The 27337-nt window shown below is 38.2% G+C and overlaps 1 protein-coding gene across 1 annotated transcript in view; it reads right to left on the minus strand.

Annotated features, from left to right (window-relative positions):
- Positions 1-27337, minus strand: part of HECW1 (HECT, C2 and WW domain containing E3 ubiquitin protein ligase 1) — a 319149-nt gene that overhangs the window by 32205 nt on the left and 259607 nt on the right. Inside the window, exons 11-21 of the mRNA XM_063452127.1 lie at positions 27063-27213; positions 26602-26726; positions 19740-19861; positions 15019-15204; positions 14588-14722; positions 12803-12908; positions 10929-11025; positions 9557-9640; positions 7169-7278; positions 5689-5809; positions 4001-4114 (exon numbers count right to left, since the gene is read on the minus strand). Coding sequence (XP_063308197.1) covers positions 4001-4114; positions 5689-5809; positions 7169-7278; positions 9557-9640; positions 10929-11025; positions 12803-12908; positions 14588-14722; positions 15019-15204; positions 19740-19861; positions 26602-26726; positions 27063-27213 — 1351 coding nt within the window. The remainder of the gene's footprint in view (positions 1-4000; positions 4115-5688; positions 5810-7168; positions 7279-9556; positions 9641-10928; positions 11026-12802; positions 12909-14587; positions 14723-15018; positions 15205-19739; positions 19862-26601; positions 26727-27062; positions 27214-27337) is intronic.

A 27337-nucleotide genomic window follows, 5' to 3' on the forward strand; every position in this document is an offset into this window, starting at 1 on the left:
TTCTGAACTATTTCGGCAGAATAACTTATCTGGTTCTTTCTAGTTGGACAGGGTGCTCTGACTTGTACGTGGATTTTAATCTGAAATTAACATTTAGACTCTTGTACAATAACATAAGGAATTCAGAGATTTGTCTCAATGGTCTGAAATAATGTAAAATATGCATAGACTCAAACTCTGGTACCATATGTTAAAAGACTGCTACTGTATCTTGCAAAAAGAAATCTGAGCATATGCCTGTGCGTGTACATTCTTTGTGTCTCTATAGAACAGTGGTCTAAGTGAGAGTCCAATTAAAACCTATATACTTGCTAGCATGTCTGCAAACCCAATGTATGGATGAAATATAATGCTCTTTAATCTGATCTCTTTTTAAAAAATCTATACACTATTACTAATTCGACAAAGAAGGCAATAATAATATAATAATAGAAGGTAAATGTTCACATAGAAGAAAAATGTAAAATAAAAAAATTATTTGGGTTCTGATATAAATACATATTTTAATGTATGAATAATATATAATGCAGATTAATATATCTTCCTTCGCTTACCCAGTTCAAAGCAAAACTTTGCCTTGGGTTTAATAAAATGCATCTCCTAATTATATGTTGTGTTTTTTTGCCTAACATATCTCATTGCCAAGTCAGTATTATGTAAAAAACTAACTGGAATAAAGGACTTTGCTGTCAAGGAGCATTATCATAATATAATTGGCTGCCGCTGCAGTGTAACTTGGTCCGACCTGATTAGACTGCTGTCAGCCAGCTGCCAAGTTACAGGTAGTAAACTGTGAGAAAAAAGAAAAGGCTTAACGATCAGAAGATACATAAACCTGTTGACTTCACTGGGCCATCAGAAAGAATAAATGACCAATTTAACCCCTTAAGGACTGAGCCAATTGTACAAGTTGTGATCAAAACAAAACGTAAAATGTTGTTATTTTTTTTTTTAGTTCTGCACGGCATTTTAACTGTTAATGCCACAAAACTGTTAGCTGTTACTGCAATAAAGTACACATATTTGTATTCAGCAATATCTCACGGGTAAAACAGTACCCCCTGTACAGGTTTTATGGTGTTTTGGGAAGTTACAGGGTCAAATATAGCACGTTACATTTTTCAGTTTATACACATTGAAATTTGCCATACTGGTTATGTTGCCTTTGAGACCGTATGGTAGCCCAGGAATAACAATTACCCCCATGATGGCATACCATTTGCAAAAGTAGACAACCCACGGTATTAGAAATGGGGTATGTCTAGTCTTTTCTAGTAGCCACTTAGTCACAAACACTGGTCAAAGTTAGCGTTCATATTTGTTTGTGTGTGAAAAATGCAAAAAACTAAATTGAACGCTAATTTTGGCCAGTGTGACTAAGTGGCTACTAAAAAAGACTGGAAAAAAGGAAATTCAAGCCTTATATTTGACTCGGTAACTTTTGAAAAAAACCATAAAACCTGTACATGGGGGGTACTGCTACACTCGGGAGACTTCGCCGAACACAAATATTAGTGTTTCAATATAGTAAAACGTATCACAACAATTATATCTTCAGTGAAATTACCGTTTGTGTGTGAAAAAGGAAAAAAAATGAATTTGTACTGATGATATCATCGTTGTGATATGTTTTACTGTTTTTAAACACTAATATTTGTTTTCAGCAAAGTCTCCCGAGTAAAACAGTACCCACCATGTACAGGTTTTATGGTGTCCTGGAAAGTTACAGGGTTAAATATTGGGCTTGCAAGCCAAATTCTCTGGACTTTCTGCCTGGGTTGTCGGGCAGGTCCCTCAGATTGTAATTAATAAAATGACTTGATTATGTAATAATATTGTATAAATATATTTGTAGAATTTAATTATATATGTACAATTAAAAAATATATATTTTATTTATATATAGCTATATATATATACATATATATATATAATTAATGTCATTCTAAGTGTATTTTAATATTAACATATATATAACTATATATATTAATTTTAAAATACACTTTTATTAATGATGTATGTATGTGTATATAAAAGTACTTAGATCATATATATATTCATATATATATGATAGAAACATAGAATATGATGGCAAATAAGAACAATTCGACCCATCTCGTCTGCCCAATTTTCGAAATACTTTTAATTAGTCTCTGGCCTTATCTTAAGTCTAGGATAGCCTTATGCCTATCCCACACATGCTTAAACTCCCTCACTTTGTTAACCTCTACCACTTCACCTGGAACGCTATTCCATGCATTCACTACCCTTTCTGTAAAGTAAAATACTACCTGAAATTATTTTTGAACATTTGCCCCTCTAATTTAAGACTATGTCGTGGTAGTTTTTCTTCTTTTAAATATAGTCTCATCCTTTACTGTGTTGATTCCTTTTATGTATTTAAATATCCCCCCCGTCTCGTCTTTGCTCCAAGCTATACATGTTAAGTTCCTTTAACCTTTCCTTGTAAGTTTTATCCTGCAATCCATGAACCAGTTTAGTAGCCCTTCTCTGAACTCTCTCTAAAGTATCAATATACTTTTGAAGATACGGTCTGTAGTGCTGAGTACAATACTCCAAGTGAGGTCTCACCAGTGTTCTGTTCAATGGCATGAGCACTTCCCTTTTTCTACTGCTAATGCCGCTCCCTATCCAACCAATCATTCTTCTAGCATTTCCTGTTGCTCTATTACATTGTCTTCCTACCTTTAAGTCATCTGAAATAATTACTCCTAAATTCCTTTCCTTAGATGTTGAAGTTAGTAGGGTATCAAATATTCTATACTCTGCCCTTGGCTTTTTACACCCAATATGCATTATCTTGCACTTATCCAAATTAAAGGACCACTATAGTGCCAGGAAAACATACTCGTTTTCCTGGCACTATAGTGCCCTAAAGGTGCCCCCACCCTCAGGGTCCCACTGTCGTGGTGCTGAGGGGTGAGGAAGAGGTTAATCCCTTACCTTTTTTCCAGCGCCGGGCTCCCTCTGCGCTGGGACTCTCCTCCCTCTTCTTCCGTCAACAGCTGAACGTGCATGCGCGGCAAGAGCCGCGCGCGCATTCAGCCAGTCTCATAGGAAAGCATTATCAATGCTTTCCTATGGACGCTGGCGTCTTCTCACTGTGAATATCACAGTGAGAAGCGCAGAAGAGCCTCTAGCGGCTGTCAATGAGGCTGGATTAACCCTAAAGTAAACATAGCAGTTTCTCTGAAGTGGTCTGGGTGCCTGTAGTGGTCCTTTAAATGTCAGTTGCCACAGCTCTGACCCTTTTTTCTAATTTCTCTAAATCATTTGCCATTTGGCTTATCCCTCCTGGAACATCAACCCTATTGCAATTTTTTGTATTGTCAACAAAAAGACATACCTTACCATCAAGACCTTCTGCAATATAACTAATAAAAATATTAAAGAGAATGGGTCCAAGTACAGATCCCTGAGGTACCCCACTGGTAACTAGACCTTGCTCCGAATATACTCCATTGACTACAAATCTCTGTTGCCTGTCATTTAGCCATTCAACAATATTGGAATCCAAACCTAAAGATTTCAGTTTATTGATGAGCCTATGAGCCTATTATAAGCCGGCTATTCTGGCCATGTGATCGCAAGTGCCCCGCGATCATATGGCCGAGTGGGGCCGGATTGGACAGAGGGGGTCTGCCTGAGCTCCCAGGCAGACCCCAGGATTGTGACCACCGTCAGGGGAACGGCGGGGACCCGGTAAGTACAAAGGACGGTGGGGACGTTCTATGCCACTCGGCGGCGTTTAGGACCACCTAAAAAAGGACGGCATAAAACGCCCGCTGTCATTAAGAGATTAAATCTCATTTTCAGTTACCTAATAATTTCTTTATCATGGAATCTTGACAGATTTCGTCAAGTCGATAACACTGTATGCTGTGGCTATCTTCAAAATGTTCAGATACATATCTACGCATACGAATGTGGCTAAATCGAGACTGGATAAAAGGTAATTTTACATAGTATTGATACTCACCCTTCTTCTCCAACAAATGTGATATATAGCTTATTCCTTTGGAGCTCTTTGCGTGAATAAGCCATTACTTGGTTAAACGTGCCTTCTAAAAGATGATCTCGACGTATAATGAGCCTAGAGCACAAAAACAAAGCACAGCTAATAAATGCACGAATGCAAGAAAAAAAATACATTTTTTTTTCTTTTTTAGGAGTGAGTAATACAATATCTACAATCTTCTAGAGTTAAAGAGGATTTAACACATAAATCAGTGATTTAAAATAGATGTTTCCACTAGGATAATAGAATAATCTTGTGGACAACAAAAATATCTGTATGAACCAATAAATAAAGGTTCTTTATTTAAAAAAAACAAAAAACAAAAAAACACGCAGCTTGTTTTATATGGTTCTCCTTTGGATTTATTCAGTGCCTTGCTAATACATGTAGCAGATGTTTCCTTTGAAACTGAGACTCGACAATAAAGTGTAGAGATCTTACAACAGTTATACAATATATATTGCTTCTCATGTCTATATAACGTCTCATCTGAATTATTACACTTCGTAAAAGGTTCTTGTAAAAAGACTGTGTTACCTGTTTCGCCAATTCATGGGTATTGAATTTTCTACTTAAGCCAATAAAATGCCCTTTCTTTCAAGTGCACAAAAATCGATCTACAGCAATGTATATTTATCAGTCGATAAAAGAACAAAAATAGTAAAAAGTATAATTATATATATTTTTTTACATAAAATATGCCGTGGACTACATCTGTATGATGCTCAATCTGCATCAAATATACAAGTGAATTCCAAATAAAACATAGCCAATGACTATGTTACTAACAAATGTTTGCTAGTTATCACTGCACTAAAAGTATCCATGAATAAATTATGAACATTCATACTTTGAAATCCATTTATGCACTAGACTGTAAAATAAACACGAGACTATAATATTTATAGCTTCGAGACCTCCTGAGAATCACTGTAGTCAAGCGAGACTAGTTCAAGAAATGGACAATAATATCCAATGTAGGTATTGCAGGACTGAGATGTGCTAGATGTGGGATCCTCAGCTGGACCTTACATCTACAGTGTACATGACTGAACCATACAGCCAATCAGGGATTAATTAACATTATTTCTGGCAGAGATTTACTCTATTAGAGAAGTTTAATGGAGACTGGAAAGGACAGCTTCATATTAAAAGGACAGTGAAAAGGAGATCCTACTTTACTACAATATTAAAAAGAAGGATTACTCGCTAAACCAGGAATTAACCATATGATAGCACATTTTGGATCAAAATAACTGAGCCGGAAAACTTTCAGATGTTGGAGAATATATTTTTTTATAGGGTGGCCATTGTTCTTCAGTGCCGACATCTCCCTATTAAGGATTGGTATAAATTGCACTTTTTATCATCTGCATTATATTTTGCTTAAATAAATATTATATATTTGTCTCTTTTACCCTCGCTGTGTTTGTGCACTGATTTGGCGTAATGGATTGGAGTTAACCTTCTCAGTGTAATTAAATTACCTGAAAGTATGCAAGCAATTTACTAAATGGAGGAACTTCTCATTAGCAGAGGATGAAGAGCACCAGTTTCTGCGCCACTGACAGATGCGCCATCATCCAGAACTGGGATTGCAAATATTATGTATGAGAAAAGTAAAACCCTGTTGGTGAAGGAACACTTACTTAATTTTACCCGGACCTTGCCCATATCCTTTGGCTTCAAGTTTCCTGTAGAAGTTTCTTAGCTTTGCTTCAAAATCTCTTCTGTAAGGAGAGGGAGCCCTGGCACTGGCACGTTGCAGTCCTGGAAGGTAATGTTAATCAGCAGAATTAGACATGGGATACAGGACTAGAAAAGCACCCTCCATGGGATGTGACTTGACATACAGAATGGGAAGAACATCTCCCTAAATTTCCAATGTCACATTTTTCCATTCATATCGAAATGTTAACTTGTAATTGTATTAATTTTAGTATTTGACTTTGTGACCTTATATGATCAATTATTTTTACTTTTACATTATGAGTCGCCAATGTTACATTTCAGTATGGAATTTGTTTCTCATGTGACCCTTATTAAAAAAAATTGGAAAATAAAAAGTTGAACCACTCAGAACTAGAAAACTAAAGTAAAAAACAAGAATGGGAAGTGCTCACATAAACCAATAAATGAGTCATGTAGTGCTGCAAAAGTTACCAAATGTTGTATTTGAACATATAACACCTATGTGAAACAATAATTATTATGACTAAATTATGATTTTCTTTACTGACTTAACAAAGTAGTTTAACTATTTTGAGGATACCTAATGTTCTCTGGACTCCCCACATGTGCGTTTTTAATGTAAAAAATGCAAGACGTGTTTGCCTAATTTGCTTCCAGTAATATCAACTGGTGCTTAGATCAAAAACTCAAGTTTTGATAACTTGACCTAGGTAATAGGAAAAGTGGCAAATTTGTATAAAATGCCATGTGTGTGCTGAATGTAACTGTCATTTTGAACTTTATATAAGTGATTATATATGTATCTATTATATATACGTGTTTTGAGTCATACCTGAGTGTGCACTGGAGCAAACGACACACATGTATAATAAATAGCAGAGAGATCATACATAATGTGTTTAAGAACATTTCATTTAGACCTGGTTTATGATATAATGCTAATTCAAGTTAAAGGAACACTATAGGCACCCAGGACCACTTCAACGAGCTGATTCCAGTTCGGCTATTTTGCCGTTTAATTTGAAATTCACTTTGATTTCTCCACATTTCTCACTTTAGTTAGAACATAGAAACATAGAATGTGACGGCAGATAAGAACCATTCGGCCCATCTAGTCTGCCCAGTTAACAGCCATGTTAGGGAATTCCTAATTATGCTTCAATTGATATATTAACAACACACTAAATCCACGTGAGCACCAGTTTGGAAACTTTGAGAGCCAAGTCTACTCCATCTAGTGGTCCAGCAGATCTCATTTGAATAGATGTCAACAGTCTAGAAGCAATGATGGTGGGATATCATGTAAGGCCTCCAGTGAATTTCATTGTGTTCTCTCTCCTTTTCCTTTGAGCCAGCCGTGGCGGGCAGATACACATCTATTTAAATATTGTTCTTTGTGTTATAAATAAGATTCTGCTGACATAGAGACATAGTCACCTGGAGAGTTTTGCGGTGAAGAGCCAGGAGAACAACGTGGGGAGAAGCTGTAACCGGGATGGAAAGCTGCCTGAAGTGGAATGTATGACATAATGTCTTCTTCGAAAAGGCTATAAAACAAGAAATCAGTATTAACACGCATAATGATGACACAACAAAACGTGACAATGACATATTCATATTATATTGTAAGCATTTGTTTGTAAATTTAAACAAATAAAGCGTATACATTATCTGTTCTACAAGTGCTTTGCTTGTGGTTTAACTCCAGATTTGGGAGCTGGGTGAAGATGTTAAGCTTCTGTTTTGTAAGATATATCGTTTCATGCTACATATTCTACTATGAGATCTTGTTATCTAAATTCCTTTGTCATTATATAGCATCTATACGATAAGCTAAAACTGCTTTACTTTTATATGCCTCAAGATCAGCTCCATGAGAACAATTTTAAATAGGTTTATAATGATTACACAGAAGTTGGGATTTAACATTTTATTTTTCTGATCATGTAAAAAACCTCAATGAAAAACCACAACATATACAGGTAATATCATAAAACAGCATAGATCACATGCGTCTTTAAATACAAAGTTGTATATTTAGGTAATAGTGAGCTTACCATCAAGTAATGTGATTTCTGTACATAGTGTAAAGCTTTGTGTGAACACTAACACTGTGTGAAGCTATACGTGAACACTCATCAATGTGTGAAACTATGTGAGTACAATCAGCAATTAGCAAGCACTAACCATTGTGTGAAGTTATTTATGAACACATATTGTGTGAAGCTATTTGTAAGCATTCAGCTTTGTGCGAAGATGATGAGGAACATATCTTTGCTTGAAGTAAGGTTTTGTGGCGGATGAGGGAACATATTATTGGAGATAAAACCCTCAAATCTCAAGTTAATATCATTGGATAAGCTTTAGAAATGATTCAAGAGGGGCAGGACCTGACCAGCATGGCCGCCGGACGCATTGCCACTGCTCCTAGCCTGACAAGGGAGTTTCTTGAGCTAACTAACTCCCAACAACCCAATCTGCCTAATCTGGGGATGTGCAGTTTGATCACATGCCACAGTATACTGTCTCTTGAAATGCTTGGCTCTGCTGTTGTGGCAGAGCAAGCTTGATTGTTAATCTTTTGCACAACAAAACAAAAGAATAAAAAAAATATATATATCAAATTATATAACATATAAAAAAAGATATCAACACATAAAAAACATCTAAATATTACAAAATTATAATTGTCAATAATTTTTAAAGTATATTCAAAAATAATAAATAATTTGAAAAGCTTACACCACAATATTAAATTGAGGCCTCAGAAAGCAAGTTTTAAGAAAGGATATGACGAAAACCTACATCAGGGGTCAGCAACCTATGGCACGTGTGAGATGCATGGCACTCGAGGTGCTTTTAAACAGCATTCAAGGCTGCCAAAGCTAAACTGGCTCTGGCCCATCAAGAGTTTTTTGAGCAATTCTCAATTTACACATTTCATCACTTATAGGAAGTAACCTCAGATCACTTTGTACCAGAACTTGTAAATAGGAATCCGCACTGGATTAGAGCAGCCCGCAGAAGTTATTGCAACTCCTGCCCTAAATCTGAACCTGGCCAGCCCAGTCCCCACTGGACCCCAGGGCAGCCACCTACACTGCTAGATATAAACAGAGATACAGAATAAGCCTCTACGTCATACAAATAATACAAAAAGCCCACACACAAACACATCTCCACAATCACAACACCACTGATAATCCACATACATGCACACAACCCTACAAGCAGCCTGTCACATACAGTACCCTAAGAAAGCACCAGACATACACACACCTTGTGACATATTACACAAGCAACTCTCATACACAGCCCACTTTCATAGGGAACATACACAATACCACAAACTACTCACAAACGTATACTTTACACTATAACAGCTCACATATGCACAAGTACAAGGCTACAAAGCAACTGCAGTACCCATAAATAACACAAGCAAAGTACGGCAACATACACACGTCAATTTTCAAACAGAGGATCGGCACGCCAAGAGACTTCAAAATCTTACTTTGGCACAGTAGTACTACTGAAAGGTTGCCTACCCCTGACCTACATCTTTCCAAACAGAAGGTTGGTATATTTTTCTTTTTATCCACATAGTGTTCCAGTAACAATGTGAGTCCTTTGATATTACTAAACTTCTCTAATTGAAGGCTTCCACATTTAGAGTTATATGCACATTATATTACCTGCTCTAACAATTTGAGCAGGTAATATAAGATTTTTATTGGCATTTTCTTGACCAACACAACAATAGGAATTGTTTACATTCCAGTAACCAACGCACGTTTTTTATGTGAATTTAAAAAATGGATGTACCTTAGCAATATTACTAAATCTGCATCACATGATAATTTTTCCAAGCCATGTGTACCCTCAGTGCGAATATAATGAATCTTCTCCCTGAAAAAGCCACAATGGAGTATAGTGACAATAAATATAACAATAATAATGACAGATTGCCACAGACAGACAAAAAAGGAAATTTTCAGACGTGATCTTGTGTAAACATGAATTAGTAGACAAGTGCAATTAGTTTTGATCCAAATTTAAATTCGGCCGAATTTCGTCAATTCGGACATTCGGATGCTTTCGAATGTCCAAATTGCCAAAGTGGCGAATTTCGGAAGTGCCCAACCGAACTGAATTGCTGAAGTGCCAAATTGCAGAAGTCCAGAATTGCTGAAGTGCTGAACCGAATTCCTGAAGTGCCAAATTTCGGAAGTACTTCGGATTTCTGAAAAGTGGCAAAACAGTAGAGGGAGAGAAAATTAAGGGAATGATGACAGGAATCTAACCCTAACCCTACCCTACCCCTAACCCTAACATTAACCCTAACCATAGCCCCCCTAGTAGGGTTAGGTTTGGGGTTAGGGACAGGGTTAGGGGTAGGGTAAGATTCCTGTCATCATTATCTTAATTTTAGGGATAGGGTGGGTTAGGGGTAAGGTTAGGATTAGGATTACTGAAAAAAGTGGAGATTTTTACAAGGAAGTCACTCTACCTCCTATATGATTTGTTAAAAGAGGTTACTATCTATTATAGAGGACTGATGTGACATGTCCTGCATTCAATGTGCACATATATATAATGGGATATTTCAATAAATATCACTACGATCCAGAAAGAGATTAAGACAGCAAAGACATAGGCTGAAATGAGAACTGAACAAGTTTGGGCCTCACAGGTACCCTGAGTAGCTGTGTTGTCCTATTTTGTTGTTTTGTGCGTTTAGTTTACCCATCCAAGTGTCCGACAAGTGGTCAATTAGACTACATTACTGATATCCATGGTTAGAATCATTTTGGAAGATGTAGGATACATCACATGTTGGTACATAGAAACATAGAAACATAGAATGTGACGGCAGATAAGAACCATTCGGCCCATCTAGTCTGCCCAATATTTCAAAATACTTTTAATTAGTCCTTGGCCTTATCTTAAGTCTAGGATAGCTTTATGCCTATCCCACGCATGCTTAAACTCCCTCACTGTGTTAACCTCTACCACTTCAGCTGGAAGGCTATTCCATGCATCCACTACCCTCTAAGTAAAGTAATACTTCCTGAAATTATTTTTTAAACCTTTGCCCCTCTATTGTTTTTACACATTTTTACACATTGTTTTTACTATAATGTTTTGATTAAAATTCAACTAATGTTGAAACAATAAGACACACATATACAAATACCTGAGTGCATGATTTCTGGCCAAACTCGGTTGACGTTCTTGTAGCATCTCAAAAATGTTCGGCTGCCGCAGAAAGGCTACAATCTTATCATTATAAGCTGCAATGAATAAACAAAACTAGTCAGAAATAATCAAAAACACTTGCCATACATTTTCTTACCATCCATTAAAGTAAGCTACAGTGGACATTATGCTTGATTTAAAAATAGTTTCAAAAGCAAAACAAGAGACCCTTAATGTTATCTCTGGCTTCTCTGCACATGTACCAGGCAGCATGTATGACTGCATGATAGCAAGTATGACAGCATGTTGCTTTAAAAGCTTCTGTGTATTTAAGTAACACAATATACAAAACTAATACACATAGGACCTGCATTCCCCGGTGCAACCACACACTGGCTGTATTTCCGTCGCTGGCCCCTTGCTACACCTTCTGTGAAAAAGACTTACACAGCCTCCCTACACACTTGCTAAAAAAAAGATTCAATTATTTTTAGCTTCCCTTAATTTGTTTAATTTATCATTTATCTCCTGCTCTGTTAATGAGCCTGCAGGAGCCTCACATCTGTGAATAAGATTCAGTTTACAAAGCAGAAAATAAGAACATCTAAAGTAAACACATTGTGCTGTAAGATCTGATTAAAAAGAAAACAGAGATGTGGCTAGGACTGTATAAACAAAAACAAAAGTGATGCAACTTCTAAATGGCAGAGAATTGAACAGGAAGACTTCAAGGGCATGATTGATTCACCACGACTGCTTCTTTAAGTTAAAGTTGTTTTGGTGCTTAGAGTGTCCTTTTAAGGCGTGTTGATGCACAGCATGTTCCTTTAAGTGCATGACGCCAGCCTGTTTTTGTCTGCCCTACTCTCATTTGATTTTTGAGATGGTATCTGATGGTCATTGAGATGTGCTCTTTGATTGGGTCACATGATTGCATATGAGTTAGGGATCAACCTCTCTTATTTACTGCAAACAGCACACTAGCATTTAAAATAACATTCAAGGGATTCTATGTAATAATTGTTTCTCTACAACTACAATGTACATTATGCAAGGCGAAAGAATGAACGTACTAAGGCAGCGCCACTGTGCAATAGTAAATAGGAAAAAAGGCAAAGACAGTGGGCAGACTGAGAGGAAACTTTATGACATGCACAAACTCTGCTGAATACTTCTTCCTATTTTTCACACGTGAGCTACTAGCATATGGAAGCTGCAAACTAAATATGTAAACAGAATTTTGACAGATACATAGTGCCCCCTGCTGCTCACAACACTTGACAGAAGCCACTATTTCCATATTCAAAATACAATAGAATGCATGTTACTGGCCTTCACTTCCTTCTTGGATAATGTTCAATATTGAATTGCAGATGCTTGCAACTCCGATGCCCTACCTAAGCCTGGCCACCATTAGAATTAAAGGCACAACTGCAGTATAATATATGTAGTTTTTAGTACACCGTCTACACAGACAGCCATGTTTCCTTTTGTATTTATCAATGCATGATTAAATCCTAACATTTCAGGATTTTCTGTCATAGTTTTTATATTGTCTGTACAACTGTTTCTTTCAGTTACGTCCAGTTCTTGATAGTTCAACGTGCAGCTTAGTTTAACGAGACCATACTCAGACCTTTATTGAATAGGGCATCACCTTGCACATATAAAGCTTTTGTCTACATCTATAAAAGTGATTCAGAAATTGTAATTTAAACCATAAAGCAGAGTAGTAAAAAGTATACTAACAAGCTTTGTGTGTGTTCTTTTATTTATTTATTTGAACTTTGTCCCAGTAATGCATGTTCTTTTGACAGACGGAACAATTCAAGTGCATTAAAAGTAATCAATCAATTTGCACACTTTACTTACCCAGAGGTACTGCTTCATTTTGTTGCTGACTTCTAACGGCTGTTACCAGACTGCTACCTGGCCTGGCCAGTAATGATGCTCCCCTATTTCTAGAAACCTCTGATGCCTTGCAAAGAGAATTAACTGTTAGTACAACTTACTATCACCAGACTGCTACCTGGCCTGGCCAGTAATGATGCTCCCCTATTTCTAGAAACCTCTGATGCCTTGCAAAGAGAATTAACTGTTAGTACAACTTACTATCACATAACTTTTAGTAAATGTAATTTATAATCAATAATATTGATGTTTATTCTCAAATTGGACAATGTCTACACATTTCAATGGTCTTTTTGCCAGAGAGATTTCCCCAATTAAACCAAAGCCAGTACCATGCTGATGAGCAGGCCAATAGTTAATTCAGATTCTAAACACATATTGCCCCTCGAGGCTCAGAGTACTCAGTGTCAATACCTGAAGGCATGTTTCTTAAGTGTGCCAGAAAAGTTAAATATAAAAAATAGAGGTTATATTATAAATATGCTATAATATTTAGGCTTCTTCTAAGATTATAAATAGTTATTATTCTTAATAAATAGAGAGGAAATGATTAGGAAGCTACTGATAATTTCTCATTGAATTTATAATACATATTGTGCTTACGATAAAGCTAAATAATTTTTTTTGTTCAAACATGTTGTTTACATGACTATATTGAAATCACAAAAGCCCTAATATTCTAAAATGGCAGCTTCCCTGGTAATACTTTATCAGGTTAATTTACAAAAGTGAGAAATCTAATTAAATTTAAAACGAATTTCAAATGTACAGTCAAAATAGCCAAATCTGAAACATTCTCTAAGTCAAGTCTACTTTCATGACAGCTACTCTGGCCTTAATTTTGAAATTCCCATGGAATTCTTATTTTAGTAAACAAATGTGTGTACTTAATGGTGGTTTCATGGCTTTACACTTATTCCCAGCCAACTATCTTTATTTTGTTAATATATTATTTATTTTGCTGGTATGTTATGGGAAAGATCTAGAGGTTACCATGGTGATTATGTCTTATTCAGCACTTTGTTGTTGAATTGATAATTAGGCTAATTTTAAGCATTTGCAAACGGTTATATTTTCTTGAGGAATCACCATCACATGCACGTTGATTAGAGAGGCATTGCCAGTGCTGTCACTACCCTCTATTCATAAATTCGTGGCTGATGTAATCTTGCATGCCCTGAAGCAGCAGACATCATGTGGGCATGTCTACCAACAGTACCAATGAGTAATTCACCGCAAGGAAGCCATTGTTCTGGATTATTCATTGTTACTATTAAAAGGTTGGGTGGGGTCAGCTTGTCTAATGCTCAGAGTATGATCAGAGCACCCTATAGTATATTTGTTAATGTGCAGGGTGTTAACGAAGGTGTATTGTAGACATTTTCATGAGTTTTTAATGAACTAAAAACTCTGGTCTTAATATAGTCAGGTATTGGCTATTTGGAAGATATAGAAATATTAGGAACTCTGTTACATCCTCAAAACTTTGCTTTATAGTATTGTGTTCCTTTTGATACTGTCAATAAACATTTACTTTTCCATTAAAAGCTTGCCACCTATTCTTCTTCCAAAGTTACCGGAACATAAATCTTCCATTAAATAGATGTTCTAATTAACAGGGAAGACTAAGCATGGAGATTGATCTAAGGTTAAAGTCATAGTAAAGACATAATTTGTAATTATGATATGCCCAATTATAGCACGCAATCATTGACAAATAAAGGAAACCTTTACATTTGAGGTTACCTCTCCTGCACTGTAACTTCTTAGCCGCTGAAGGTGCTGCCGGTGAGTCAAGTGATTTGGTAGGCGTCCATTTTGAAGAGGAATCCGCGGATCAATAAATGTTGTTGCTCGACTGTTGTGATCTACAAAGAAAGACTACAACAAGGGGACATTATGGTTAATTAAATATGTAATGAATTATTATTATTACTAATTATTAGACAATAAAAATGATGAATGAAACAAACAAAGATCCCAATAAAAAAACATTCTTGGAAATGCGGACTTTAAATTTATATTAATTACAATGGCATCATTCTAATGGTTCTGCATAGAAAACCTTTGCAATGACAACTGATCCTCCAAATTCATTGTAGGAGTTACAGCGTTGTATGTGTGCACATGGCACACGGTGTTTACATGATAATTACCATTTAAATTAGCAGTCATACCTTTCCCTGTTGGTCAGTTTTGATCTCCCATCCTCGTGGCAATTCCAACCTGGTGTCAGCAAACATGTTAATGAAATTCACTAAGTCCCTGTTGTGCTGGTAGCGTTCAAAGTTCCGGGCATCTCTGCGGATCTTCAGGATCATGTGCTTCAAGCAGGTGCTGTTAGTGAAGACTCGATAGGCACTCTGAATATGAAAAAATATATATATTTTTTCTTTTAATGGAATAGATTTACATTTTGTGATGAAGAATTAGGTATGTTTTGTAACACTAACATTTAAATCATAAATTATTATTATTATTATTGCCATTTATATAGCGCCAACAGATTCCGTAGCGCTTTATTATAAATCAGTTTTTTTAAATAGTTCACAATGATTGCTATAATACTAATTATATTTGAATGCATCATCACATTTTAATGCATTTATATATTTCAGACTTATATTTATTGGATTCTCTTACACTAGGCATAGAAACCAGGTGAAAATATAGAGGTGGAGCACTTAATGTATGACTTGCTGACTTAAACATGACTAATATTTTCCTTATGCTTTGAGACATTTTATTGTTCCTTGCAATACATTTCCACATTTTATAGACATATGAAACCATGAGGGCTGCACTTACCTGAACATGCATACGTTATAAGGGTTTTGCAGGGGCCAATTCATACAACATAGATCCAGCACACTCACTCACTCACCCACTAAATTAGGTGTATTTAGCACACTCTCCAAAAACAATATATATATATATATATATATATAGAAATGAAGGCAGATAGCACTCCACGGACTCAATCTTCAAATAAAAATGAACTTTCAATGCTCCAAGTTAAAAATCAACGTTTCAGTCTGGACAATCAGACTTTCATCAGGACATCAGGACAAGGTTAGCTAGTAATCAGGTTACACATATATACCGCACCAATAAACACTAATCAAACAGTGTACTCACCCCAGATGTGGGTTCAAGTGAACATCTTTTACAGTGAGTGCAACACTGCTTGTAATTTATATATATATATATATATATATACATACATACATACATACATACATACATACATACATATATCTGCAGTTGACATGCCAAGTTGGACACAGTGATACTGTATGATGACCAGGGCCGGCCTTAGGGGTGTGCGAGCTGTGCGGCCGCACAGGGCGCCATGGAGCAGGGGGCGCCGTGCGGCCGCACAGCCGGCCGGGATTTAAAAAAAAAAAAATAAATAAATTTTTTTTTTTTTTTTTTTTAAATTTGCAGCGGGGGCGGAGCTTACCGTGCGGCGGGGGCGGAGCTAAAAGCGCCGGAAAACTGCTGCAGGGGAAGCAGGAAGGAGTCCCTGCTTCCCCACCAAACAGTCCCCAGGAGCTGCACTGCCTCCACAATGAGTGATTGTCAGGTGAGTGTGACTCTCTGCCTGTGTGTATTACTGTCTGTGTGTGTGTGTGTATGACTGTCTGTGTGCGTGTGTGTATGACTGTCTGTGTGTGTGTGTGTATGACTGTCTGCCTCTGTGTGTGTATGACTGTCTGCCTGTGTGTGTCTGTGTGTATGACTGTCTGCCTGTGTGTGTCTGTGTGTATGACTGTCTGCCTGTGTGTGTCTGTGTGTATGACTGTCTGCCTCTGTGTGTGTATTACTGTCTGTGTGTGTGTGTATATGACTGTCTGCCTCTGTGTGTCTGTGTGTATGACTGTCTGCCTGCATAGGCGTGCGCACGGGGTGTGCCGGGTGTGCCTGGGCACACCCTAATCCCCGCAGCACGCCTATGTATTGAGACCGGCAGGGGAGATCTCAGGATCTCCGCTGTCGGCTCATGCAGAGCCGGCGCTATCCTAGCGCCGGCTCTGCTCTCAGCCTCCCTCCCCACCGACCCACAGGCAGGGAGGGAGGCAGGAGAGGACCGGCGGAGCTCTTGCCAGCAGCTCCGCCGGGTTCCTCTCGCAAGATTTGAGCGTTGCCGCAGCAACGCTCAAATCTCGCGAGAGTGAACTCTAGCCCCGCAGGGTAGAGTTCACTCTCCACTGGACCACCAGGGATGGCGGTAGCATGGTCCCCCCTCCCTACATAAGGTAACAAGGGAGGGGAGATATTAACTAAACGGCACCTCACCTCACCTCCACTGGACCACCAGGGAAGGCAGCAGGAACAAGAATCCCCCCTCCCTACATAAGGTAAGAAGGGAGGGGGGGTATTAAGTCATGTACCCCCACCTCCACCCCCCACAATCACCCACACACATACAGCACACACACCCACACACACAGCACCTTCACACATACAGTACCCTCACACAGCACACACACACATACAGCACCTTCACACATACAGCACCCTCACACAGCACCTTCACACATACAGCACCTTCACACATACAGCACACACATACAGCACCCACACACACAGCACCTACACACACACACAGGACCTACACACATACAGCACTCACACATACAGCACCCACACACACAGCACCTATACACATACAGCACCCACACACACATACAGCACCCACACACACAGCACCCACACACATACAGCACCCTCACACAGCGCACACACATACAGCACCCACACACACACAGCACCCTCACACAGCGCACACACACACATACAGCACCTTCACACATACAGCACACACATACAGCACCCACACAAACAGCACCTACACACACACACAGGACCTACACACATACAGCACTCACACATACAGCACCCACACACACAGCACCTATACACACAGCACCTATACACATACAGCACCCACACACACATACAGCACCCACACACACATACAGCACCCACACACACATACAGCACCCACACACACAGCACCTACACACATACAGCACCCTCACACAGCGCACACACACACATACAGCACCTACACACATACAGCACCCACACACACAGCACCCCCACACACACAGCACACATACAGCACCCACACACACAGCACCCCCACACACAGCACACATACAGCACCCACACACATACAGCATACAACACACACACAGCGCCCTTACACACACACACACATACACAGCGCCCTTACACACACACACACACACACACACACACACACACAGCAGTGTGTGTGTGTGTGTGTAAATAAATAAATATATATATATATATATACACACATACATATACACGCGGCGTGTGTTTGTGCTTTAGGGTGCACACCCTAATGCAATAGGCTGCGCACGCCTGTGTGTCTGTGTGTATGACTGTCTGCGTGTGTGTGTGTGTATGACTGTCTGCCTCTGTGTGTGTCTGTGTGTATGACTGTGTGTGTGTCTGTGTGTATTACTGTCTGCCTCTGTGTGTGTCTGTGTGTATTACTGTCTGTATGACTGACTGCCTCTGTGTGTGTCTGTGTGTATTACTGTCTGTGTCTGTGTGTATGACTGACTGTCTGCCTTTGTGTGTCTGTGTGTGTGTGTGTATGACTGTATGCCTGTGTGTGTGTGTGTGTGTGTGTATGGCCGTCTGACTCTGTGTGTGTGTGTGTGTGTGTCACATACAACCAATACACGCATATCACACACTGTTAATACACCCATTACAAATATCACACATAGCATACATATCACACACAGTCATCACACCTACTATCACATACACAGACAACACAAACATTACAGCATACATGGATGACGGGGGGGTGGGGGGGGCGCTGTGAAGATTTTTCGCACAGGGCGTCTAAATGCCTAAGGCCGGCCCTGATGATGACACTAGTGCTCTATTTGGTTGAAGTGAGGTAAGCTTATATGGATACCTGCACAGTTTAAGTGCAGTTTAAGCATCAGTCTCTACTAGTCATGACTTTATGAATTTAGATACAACAATGATGATGCATTCTGTTTAATTTTAGTAAAGCTTCTATTCTGCAAATTTGTTTTCATCAGACCTAAATGAACCATATAGTTAATGATTTTTAATAGAAGCGTATTTATAGCATCCATAGGGATTTACACGGGTACAATATAGAGGTAGTTATTCTCCTCCTATCACTGGCCTCCCAGTGCATATGTTTGTACATTTCTAACGCATTTTTTCAATGGGAGGCCAGTGAAAGGCTGAGATTGTCATCCAATCACTGGTGCCAACTTGAAAACTTTCCCATACAGTTATTACATTTTTTTGCATTCAATATAATAATTGCGCTAATATAAGTCACAAAGTAGACTTTGTTTAGCACATGGGTGAACTCATTCTAAAAATAAACCTTAATGCATTCGTTTTGCATACTATTTCATTTAAGTGGTATTTTCCATATGCAGTTAAATTCACTAGATTTCCCACCAAAACTATCATATTCATTTTTTTTAATTATTTCTGGTGGCTAAGGTCAAGGTGCAAATTAGAAGAATCAAAGGAACAATGATTGAGACTTTTTTCACACACAGTTTCTTGGTATGTTTTTTTTCCAACTACGTACGGTTGGTTAGTTCATACCTCCCAAGAGGTCTATAAATATAATTAGACCAGGGTGACAAATGATAATTTTCCATCCTTAAATCAGACATATTTCCCATGTGTTACTTGTACAATAAAAAGGTTGTAGCTTTGATTTAGACTACAGCTGCTCCACAGAATGAGTCTACTTGTTTCATATTTCAATAGACTGTCAGCACATTAAACCACATGTATATCTCCTTTGAAGTAGTGTGTATTTCTAAATTCACACATATAACTTGTCACTTACATAATTAGCATGCAGCACAGTGAAAAACTCAGGGTTTGTTATAAACTTCACAGATGGAGATTGCAGCAATAAGGTGATTTTTTGGGAATTTATAGTTGTTAGAGACCCCTCTCTTCTTGGCTCTGTAAAAAAAATAAAAGTAAGAAAGCAAAATTATAGTGTGCATTTAATGTAAAAAAAAATAACAATGAGAACATTTAAAACAATGACAGAAAGGACTGCAAAAATCACAATAATTAAGACAATTATAAACAGTAACAATATTTAGATAGTACCATGTTTTTTTTCTTGAAAGGAATTGTCAATATTTTGGGGACTGGAATGGGAAACTTAAAGGAACACCATTGAAACCATGTTAGGTCCTCCTGCCCCCCTTAAATAAGTAAAAACTTTTTTCAGAGCTGAAGTTGGTTTCACCCCCGATCTGCCTCCTTGGCCTAGATCAGGGATAGGCAACCTTCGGCACTCCAGATGTTTTGGACTACATCTCCCATAATGCTCTTACACCCATAATGCTGGCAAAGTAGTCCAAAACATCTGGAGTGACGAAGGTTGCCTATGCCTGGCCTAGATCATCCGAATTGATGATCTCAACCAATCCAATGCTTTCCCATAGGCATGCATGGCAAAACGGCTGCGCCAATCAGCTTCTCCTCATAGAGATGTATAAAATCAACCTTTCTCTATGGAGAAAGTTCAGTGTCTTCATGCAGAGCGTGGAGACGCTGAATATCAGTGTTGTACATTTTGCATCATTAACCCAGGAAGCACCTCAGTGGAGTCTGAGTGACAGCCACTGGAGGTGTTCCTGTGCAGTAATGTAAGCACTGCCTTTTCTCTGAAAAGATGCCTGACTTTACTCACAAGAACAACTAAGTTAGGTTGGTGTTCTGGTGACTATAGTATATCTTTAAGGCACATCATCATGTGGTGATTTGCTGCCCAATCTTACTTTCCTATACTTTTCTCTGTTTACAGCATCACTGTGTTACTTTCAACTTTACCAACTCCATTTATTCTTAGCTACTTAGAAGACTATGAATTTTGCTTTTGCATTTTTTGTTTGAGTAAATTGATGCAGCTACAATTGGTCAACTAAAAGAAACAGGGATTCCCGTGAACCATATTAAATGTTTTGAAAATTCTTTTATTTCTGAGGTGTGGGACACATATGTGTAGATGTAATGTTCTCCTTCAATTCTTGTCAGAATTATTAACAGTCAAATAAGTCATTTCTGCCTCTGACTTTAGTGGTTACCGATTTCATGTGTCAAAACTTTTCAAACATTTAATAATTGATAATAAGGGGCTGACAATATTTTCTTTAGTATCACCCATGAAAATGAAAAGGAAACATTAAACATTAAGTAACATCTGGTTTCCATGGTAGACAGTAAAAATGACCACCCTTGTGGATAAATTTGTTAAGTCAACTTCACACCTTCAGCTAATGTGACCAACTTTCCCAGATGATCACAAGTGACGTATGTTTGTGCTGACCAAGCCTTTATAGTGTCAGATTTGGCAGATTTGTTATAGCAATATATTCAAATATGTTCCTTTTCATTGACCTGTGGTCATTTTGCAAAACTGTAAATGCAGTGGTTTTTGGTATTAGTGAAGGCAAACATGAGTTCTGCCAGGGAGAGCCAAATGCATGGGGTAAACCAAGGAAACCTGACATTATTTTTACCCCAAAACATCTACTGGCTTTTAGTATGAACATTAACAATGCTCATTTCAAGACAAGCATTGAAATGAACCCATCAGTCATCTTATAAAATGAGCGCCTGTAACTTACTGAACGCCAGGTGGAATTACAGCAAATGTACGATGTTATTTCATTTAAAAAAATGGATTGTCCACGTTTATCCCGGAATATCTCCAGGATTAATTGTCTGATTCTGCCATCTGTATTGTTTCTGATATCCTGATCTAAGCTCCATTACTAGTACTATTTAATGCCCTGATCTATTCCTTTAGATTGTAAATTGATTGTTTGTGCTTCTGCTCCCGTATGTCACACATGTTCTTTTAGAATGAAATGTTTGTTTTGTTTCTTATTGTACAGCGCTGTGGAATATGTTGGCACTATATAAATAACTGAAATTATTGTTATTGTGGATGCACATGCATTAAAGCAACTGTTGCAGTAGCTTATATTTATGACTTATCATAATTAAAACTCCATATAAAAAAATTAAAATAAAATAGTGTGTGTTTGCTAGCAACATTTAAGATTTGTTTCTGTTCAGTCGCATTATTACAGGGGAATGTATTTATAACAGATCATTGGGGAAACAGTTCTCTATGTTTTTATTTGAATGGTACCACATTCACCCTTACTACTTGGCAACAGGAATACACAAACGTGGACACTTTGCATTAACTTTTTTTTTCTTTTTTTTTCCATTTCAGACAATACCAGCCAAAATATTTTTCAGATACATCATTGTTTAAGGCTTTGGTAAAGAGTCATCATCAATAGTGTATTCCCTCCTCCTGTCTCTCTTTAGACTTAATCCTAATTTAACCTTTTTTTTTTTTTTTTTTTTAATTATCACCGAGTTCTTAACTTTCTTTAATTCAATCCTGTGAGAGATTGTATCTCAGCCAATAAAATGAATAATGGGAGGGAGTTAACACCTCAATTTATAGGGAATACATTTCTCAATCCACATTTATTCATGAGTCACTCATACATTTTCTTGGTACAGTAGTGATGTCTCATTAATCTTATCTCTTATTTTACAGTCTGGAAGTATATGATGGCTAGCTTATATTATTTCTTAAGAAATAATTAGTAAGAACTTTGTTCCCATTAGTCTATTTATATGTTTATTTATTCTAATCCCTAGATATACAAATTCTTCCGGTTGAGAGAAGTTTGCATTAACTTTTAAAATTAGTGAGAACATAAGCAAGCTAAAAATATGGTAATAAACAACTCACTGTTCAATGAACCTCACTTTTTCAAATTAGTTATTGGGTGTAGAGAGAGATAATCAGCTCTGTCAGTGTGAGGGACTCAACTGGCTTTCTCTAATTACTTGCTGGGATTTCACAGACCCAAGTATGTATTAACTTACTAATTCTACTTTCATTACATCTTATATGAGCAATGCACTGCATTCTACTGATAGTAAAACCTTGCACCTCTGTCACTAGGTTTAGCATTAATGCAAACAAAAAATAGCTTTTTCTTTTTACTCATAGAAAAATTGTTGCATCATTTAGTAACTGGCAAACAAAACCAGTTTTAATGGCTTCCTATCAAGTGATTTTTGTCCCAGTTAGTACCTTTTACAATGTTGGCATAATGTCGGCAGGGCCGGGGCAACTGTTAGGCGAATCCGGCATTCGCCTAGGGCGCCGGCCTGCAGGGGCGCCCACAGGGATGTTTCCCCTGTCTTAAGCTGCATGCTGGGTGAGTGGCTCTTGAGCCCCCCTCCCCAGAACCAGGCCAATCCTCACGCGCTGAAGGCACCATCTGGCCACCTCAGGGTGCCTTCAACGCTGTCCTTCAGTATGGCAGGGCAGGCACCAGCTTACCTTGATAGCAGGTGCCTGCTCTGCTGATGAATGCCAGAGGAGAGGAGGCAGGTGGCGACAGTATGGGGGGCGAGGGAGCCTGTTCTTGCTGCTTCCCACTCCTCCTTCGCGCGCCCTCTGTGATGCTAGGAGCTGGAATTTGACATCATTCCGGCCACGGCATACTAAACAGCGTGCTGGAGGAGTGAGAAACTGCCCCACACTGGTAGGGAGGCTGGGTAGACCTAAAAAAATAATTATGTGAGTGTTTGACTGTAAGGGAGTGTCTGTGTGTGGATGTAGGTATCAGTCAGTATGTGTGTATGGATGCATGTATTAGGCAGTATGTGTGAATGGATGTATGCATTAGGCAATATGTGTGTATGGATGCATGTATTAGAAAGTATGTGTGTATGGATGTAGGTATTAGACAGTATGTGTGTATGGATGTAGGTATTAGGCAGCATGTGCTTATGGATGCAGGTATTAGACAGTATGTGTGTATGGATATAGGTATTAGGCAGCATTTGTGTATGGATGTAGGTATTAGGCAGTGTGTGTTTATGGATGTAGGTATTAGGCAGCATGTGTGTATGGATGTAGGTATTAGGCAGCATGTGTGTATGGATGTAGGTATAAGGCAGCATGTGTGTATGGATGTAGGTATTAGGCAGCATGTGTTTATGGATGTAGGTATTAGGCAGTATGTGTGTATGGATGTAGGTATTAGGCAGTATGTGTGTATGGATGTATTAGGCAATATGTGTGTATGGATGCATGTATTAAACAGTATATGTGTATGGATGTAGGTATTAGACAGTATGTGTTTATGGATGTAGGTATTAGGCAGTATGTGTGTATGGATGTAGGTATTAGGCAGCATGTTGTGTGTATGGATGTAGGTATTAGGCAGCATGTGTTTATGGATGTAGATATTATGCAGTATGTGTGTATGGATGTAGGTATTAGGCAGTATGTGTGTATGGATGCATGTATTAGACAGTATGTGTGTATGGATTTAGGTATTATACAGTAGTATGTGTGTATGGATGTAGGTATTAGGCAGCATGTGTGTATGGATGTAGGTATTAGACAGTATATGTGTATGGATTTAGGTATTAGGCAGCATGTGTGTATGGATATAGGTATTAGGCAGTGTGTTTTTATGTATGTAGGTATTAGGCAGTATGTGTGTTTATGGATGTAGGTATTAGGCAGTATGTGTGTATGGATGTAGGTATAAGGCAGCATGTGTGTATGGATGTAGGTATTATGCAGTATGTGTGTATGGATGTAGGTATTAGGCAGCGTGTGTGTATGGATGTAGGTATTAGGCAGTATGTGTGTATAGATGTAGGTATTAGGCAGCATGTGTGTATTGATGTAGGTATTAGGCAGTATGTGTGTATGGATGTAGTTATTAGGCAGTGTGTGTTTATGGATGTAGGTATTAGACAGTATGTGTGTATGGATGTGGGTATTAGGCAGCATGTGTGTATGGATGTGGGTATTAGGCAGCATGTGTGTATGGATGTAGGTATTAGACAGTATATGTGTATGGATTTAGGTATTAGGCAGCATGTGTGTATGGATGTATGTATTAGGCAGCATGTGTGTATGGATGTAGGTATTAGGCAGTATGTGTGTATGGATGTAGGTATTAGGCAGTGTGTGTTTATGGATGTAGGTATTAGGCAGTATGTGTGTATGGATGTAGGTATTAGGCAGTATGTGTGTATGGATGTAGGTATTAGGCAGTATGTGTGTATGGATGTAGGTATTAGGCAGCGTGTGTGTATGGATGTAGGTATTAGGCAGTATGTGTGTATAGATGTAGGTATTAGGCAGCATGTGTGTATTGATGTAGGTATTAGGCAGTATGTGTGTATGGATGTAGTTATTAGGCAGTGTGTGTTTATGGATGTAGGTATTAGACAGTATGTGTGTATGGATGTGGGTATTAGGCAGCATGTGTGTATGGATGTGGGTATTAGGCAGCATGTGTGTATGGATGTAGGTATTAGACAGTATATGTGTATGGATTTAGGTATTAGGCAGCATGTGTGTATGGATGTATGTATTAGGCAGCATGTGTGTATGGATGTAGGTATTAGGCAGTATGTGTGTATGGATGTAGGTATTAGGCAGTGTGTGTTTATGGATGTAGGTATTAGGCAGTATGTGTGTATGGATGTAGGTATTAGGCAGTATGTGTGTATGGATGTAGGTATTAGGCAGTATGTGTGTATGGATGCATGTATTAGGCGGTATGTGTGTATGGATGTAGGTATTAGGCATTATGTGTGTATGGATGTAGGTATTAGGCAGCATGTGTGTATGGATGTAGGTATTAGGCAGCATGTGTGTATGGATGTAGGTATTAGGCAGTATGTGTGTATGGATGTAGGTATTAGGCAGTATGTGTGTATAGATGTAGGTATTAGGCAGCATGTGTGTATGGATGTAGGTATTAGGCAGTATGTGTGTATGGATGTAGGTATTAGGCAGTGTGTGTTTATGGATGTAGGTATTAGGCAGTATGTGTGTATGGATGTAGGTATTAGGCAGTATGTGTGTATGGATGTAGGTATTAGGCAGTATGTGTGTATGGATGTAGGTATTAGGCAGTATGTGTGTATGGATGTAGGTATTAGGCAGTATGTGTGTATGGATGTAGGTATTAGGCAGTATGTGTGTATGGATGCATGTATTAGGCGGTATGTGTGTATGGATGTAGGTATTAGGCAGTGTGTGTTTATGGATGTATGCATTAAGCAGTATGTGTGTATAAGGCAGACCTAACTGGAAACCACATGACAAAATTTAGGCCAAAATAGCTGATCTAAAAGAATCTGATCTAGAAGAATTCTCCAGTTTGGCTACAGTCAGAGTTCAGCTGTTTTTGCTTAAACTTTGCAATTTGGTTTTCAACTCACTGCAATTCAGAGTTTAGTGAATAAACCTCTGTAACATTGTATTTGCTTTCATGAGGGCAAAATGGATCTTTGCCTATGGCGGCAGAAATCCTTGCACTGGCCCTGAATGTGGGTGTCTAGGTATCCACCTCAGCATGAGTAACTAATAGCGACGAGCATAGGAAATAGCCCATACATTCCAAATAAAACAAAAAACAAAACAGATACCACAATACTAATGAAATAAAAACACATGCAAAACAAACAAAAAGATAACTAAACATAAGCAGAAAAGAATAACATATAAGTTATAAAAATACATAAACATAATCTATACAATAGAACTTAACTGTAATGGAAGAAAAACAAATGAGAAAAAAAAAATTCTAATGCATTGTAGAATAAAAGTTTTATACCAGAGTTTGGCTGGGAAAGGTCTGTCTCCGAGTCGCCAACACCAGGAATTCTGTCACTGTGAGCAGCAGCAGCAGCGTCTTCTTCTGGCCTTTCTGTTGCAATTGTCCTTTGGATATTTTGATACCTTTAATTAACAAGCATTTTGTAATGAGTACATGGTCTGACATATATCTGCAACATTATTTCAAAAACAGTGACAAGGAATAGTTGTGTCTTAGGGACTTAGCTAAGAGCACATGTTTTCTAGAGATACCCCTGAGCAGAGCTGAGTTCCATTCAGGTCCAGAACACATCTCAAAATCCTCAACTTTTGGTAAGGTTTGAGGGCAGCATTGCCAGACTTCGCAAACATGCGCTGTTGCCTTTGATTGCTCGCAGGGAACTCGTTACTGTGGATTTCAAAAGAATAAAGGATGCAAAGCATGTAGAAGTATATAACGTATAAAAAGAGTAAACCTACCTGCGGTTTAACTGCTCCATCTGCTGGATAGACCCAGATCTGCTTATGCCATCAGGTGTTGCTGCTGTAGTAGGACGTTGCCATGTTGTTGTCCGGTTCACATGGTCCACATAAAACACCCTTCCATGGCTATCTATACGAGCTTCCCAATCTGTATAAAATATATTGAAGATAATACAAATATAACATTGACATCAACCTGCCCCCTGATGCTGTCAAATGTTATGGCTATTGATTGATTATTTGAACTGTAAAAAAATATATAGTTCTGCTGC

This window comes from Pelobates fuscus, chromosome 4, assembly GCF_036172605.1.
Source record: "Pelobates fuscus isolate aPelFus1 chromosome 4, aPelFus1.pri, whole genome shotgun sequence".
NCBI lineage: Eukaryota > Metazoa > Chordata > Amphibia > Anura > Pelobatidae > Pelobates > Pelobates fuscus.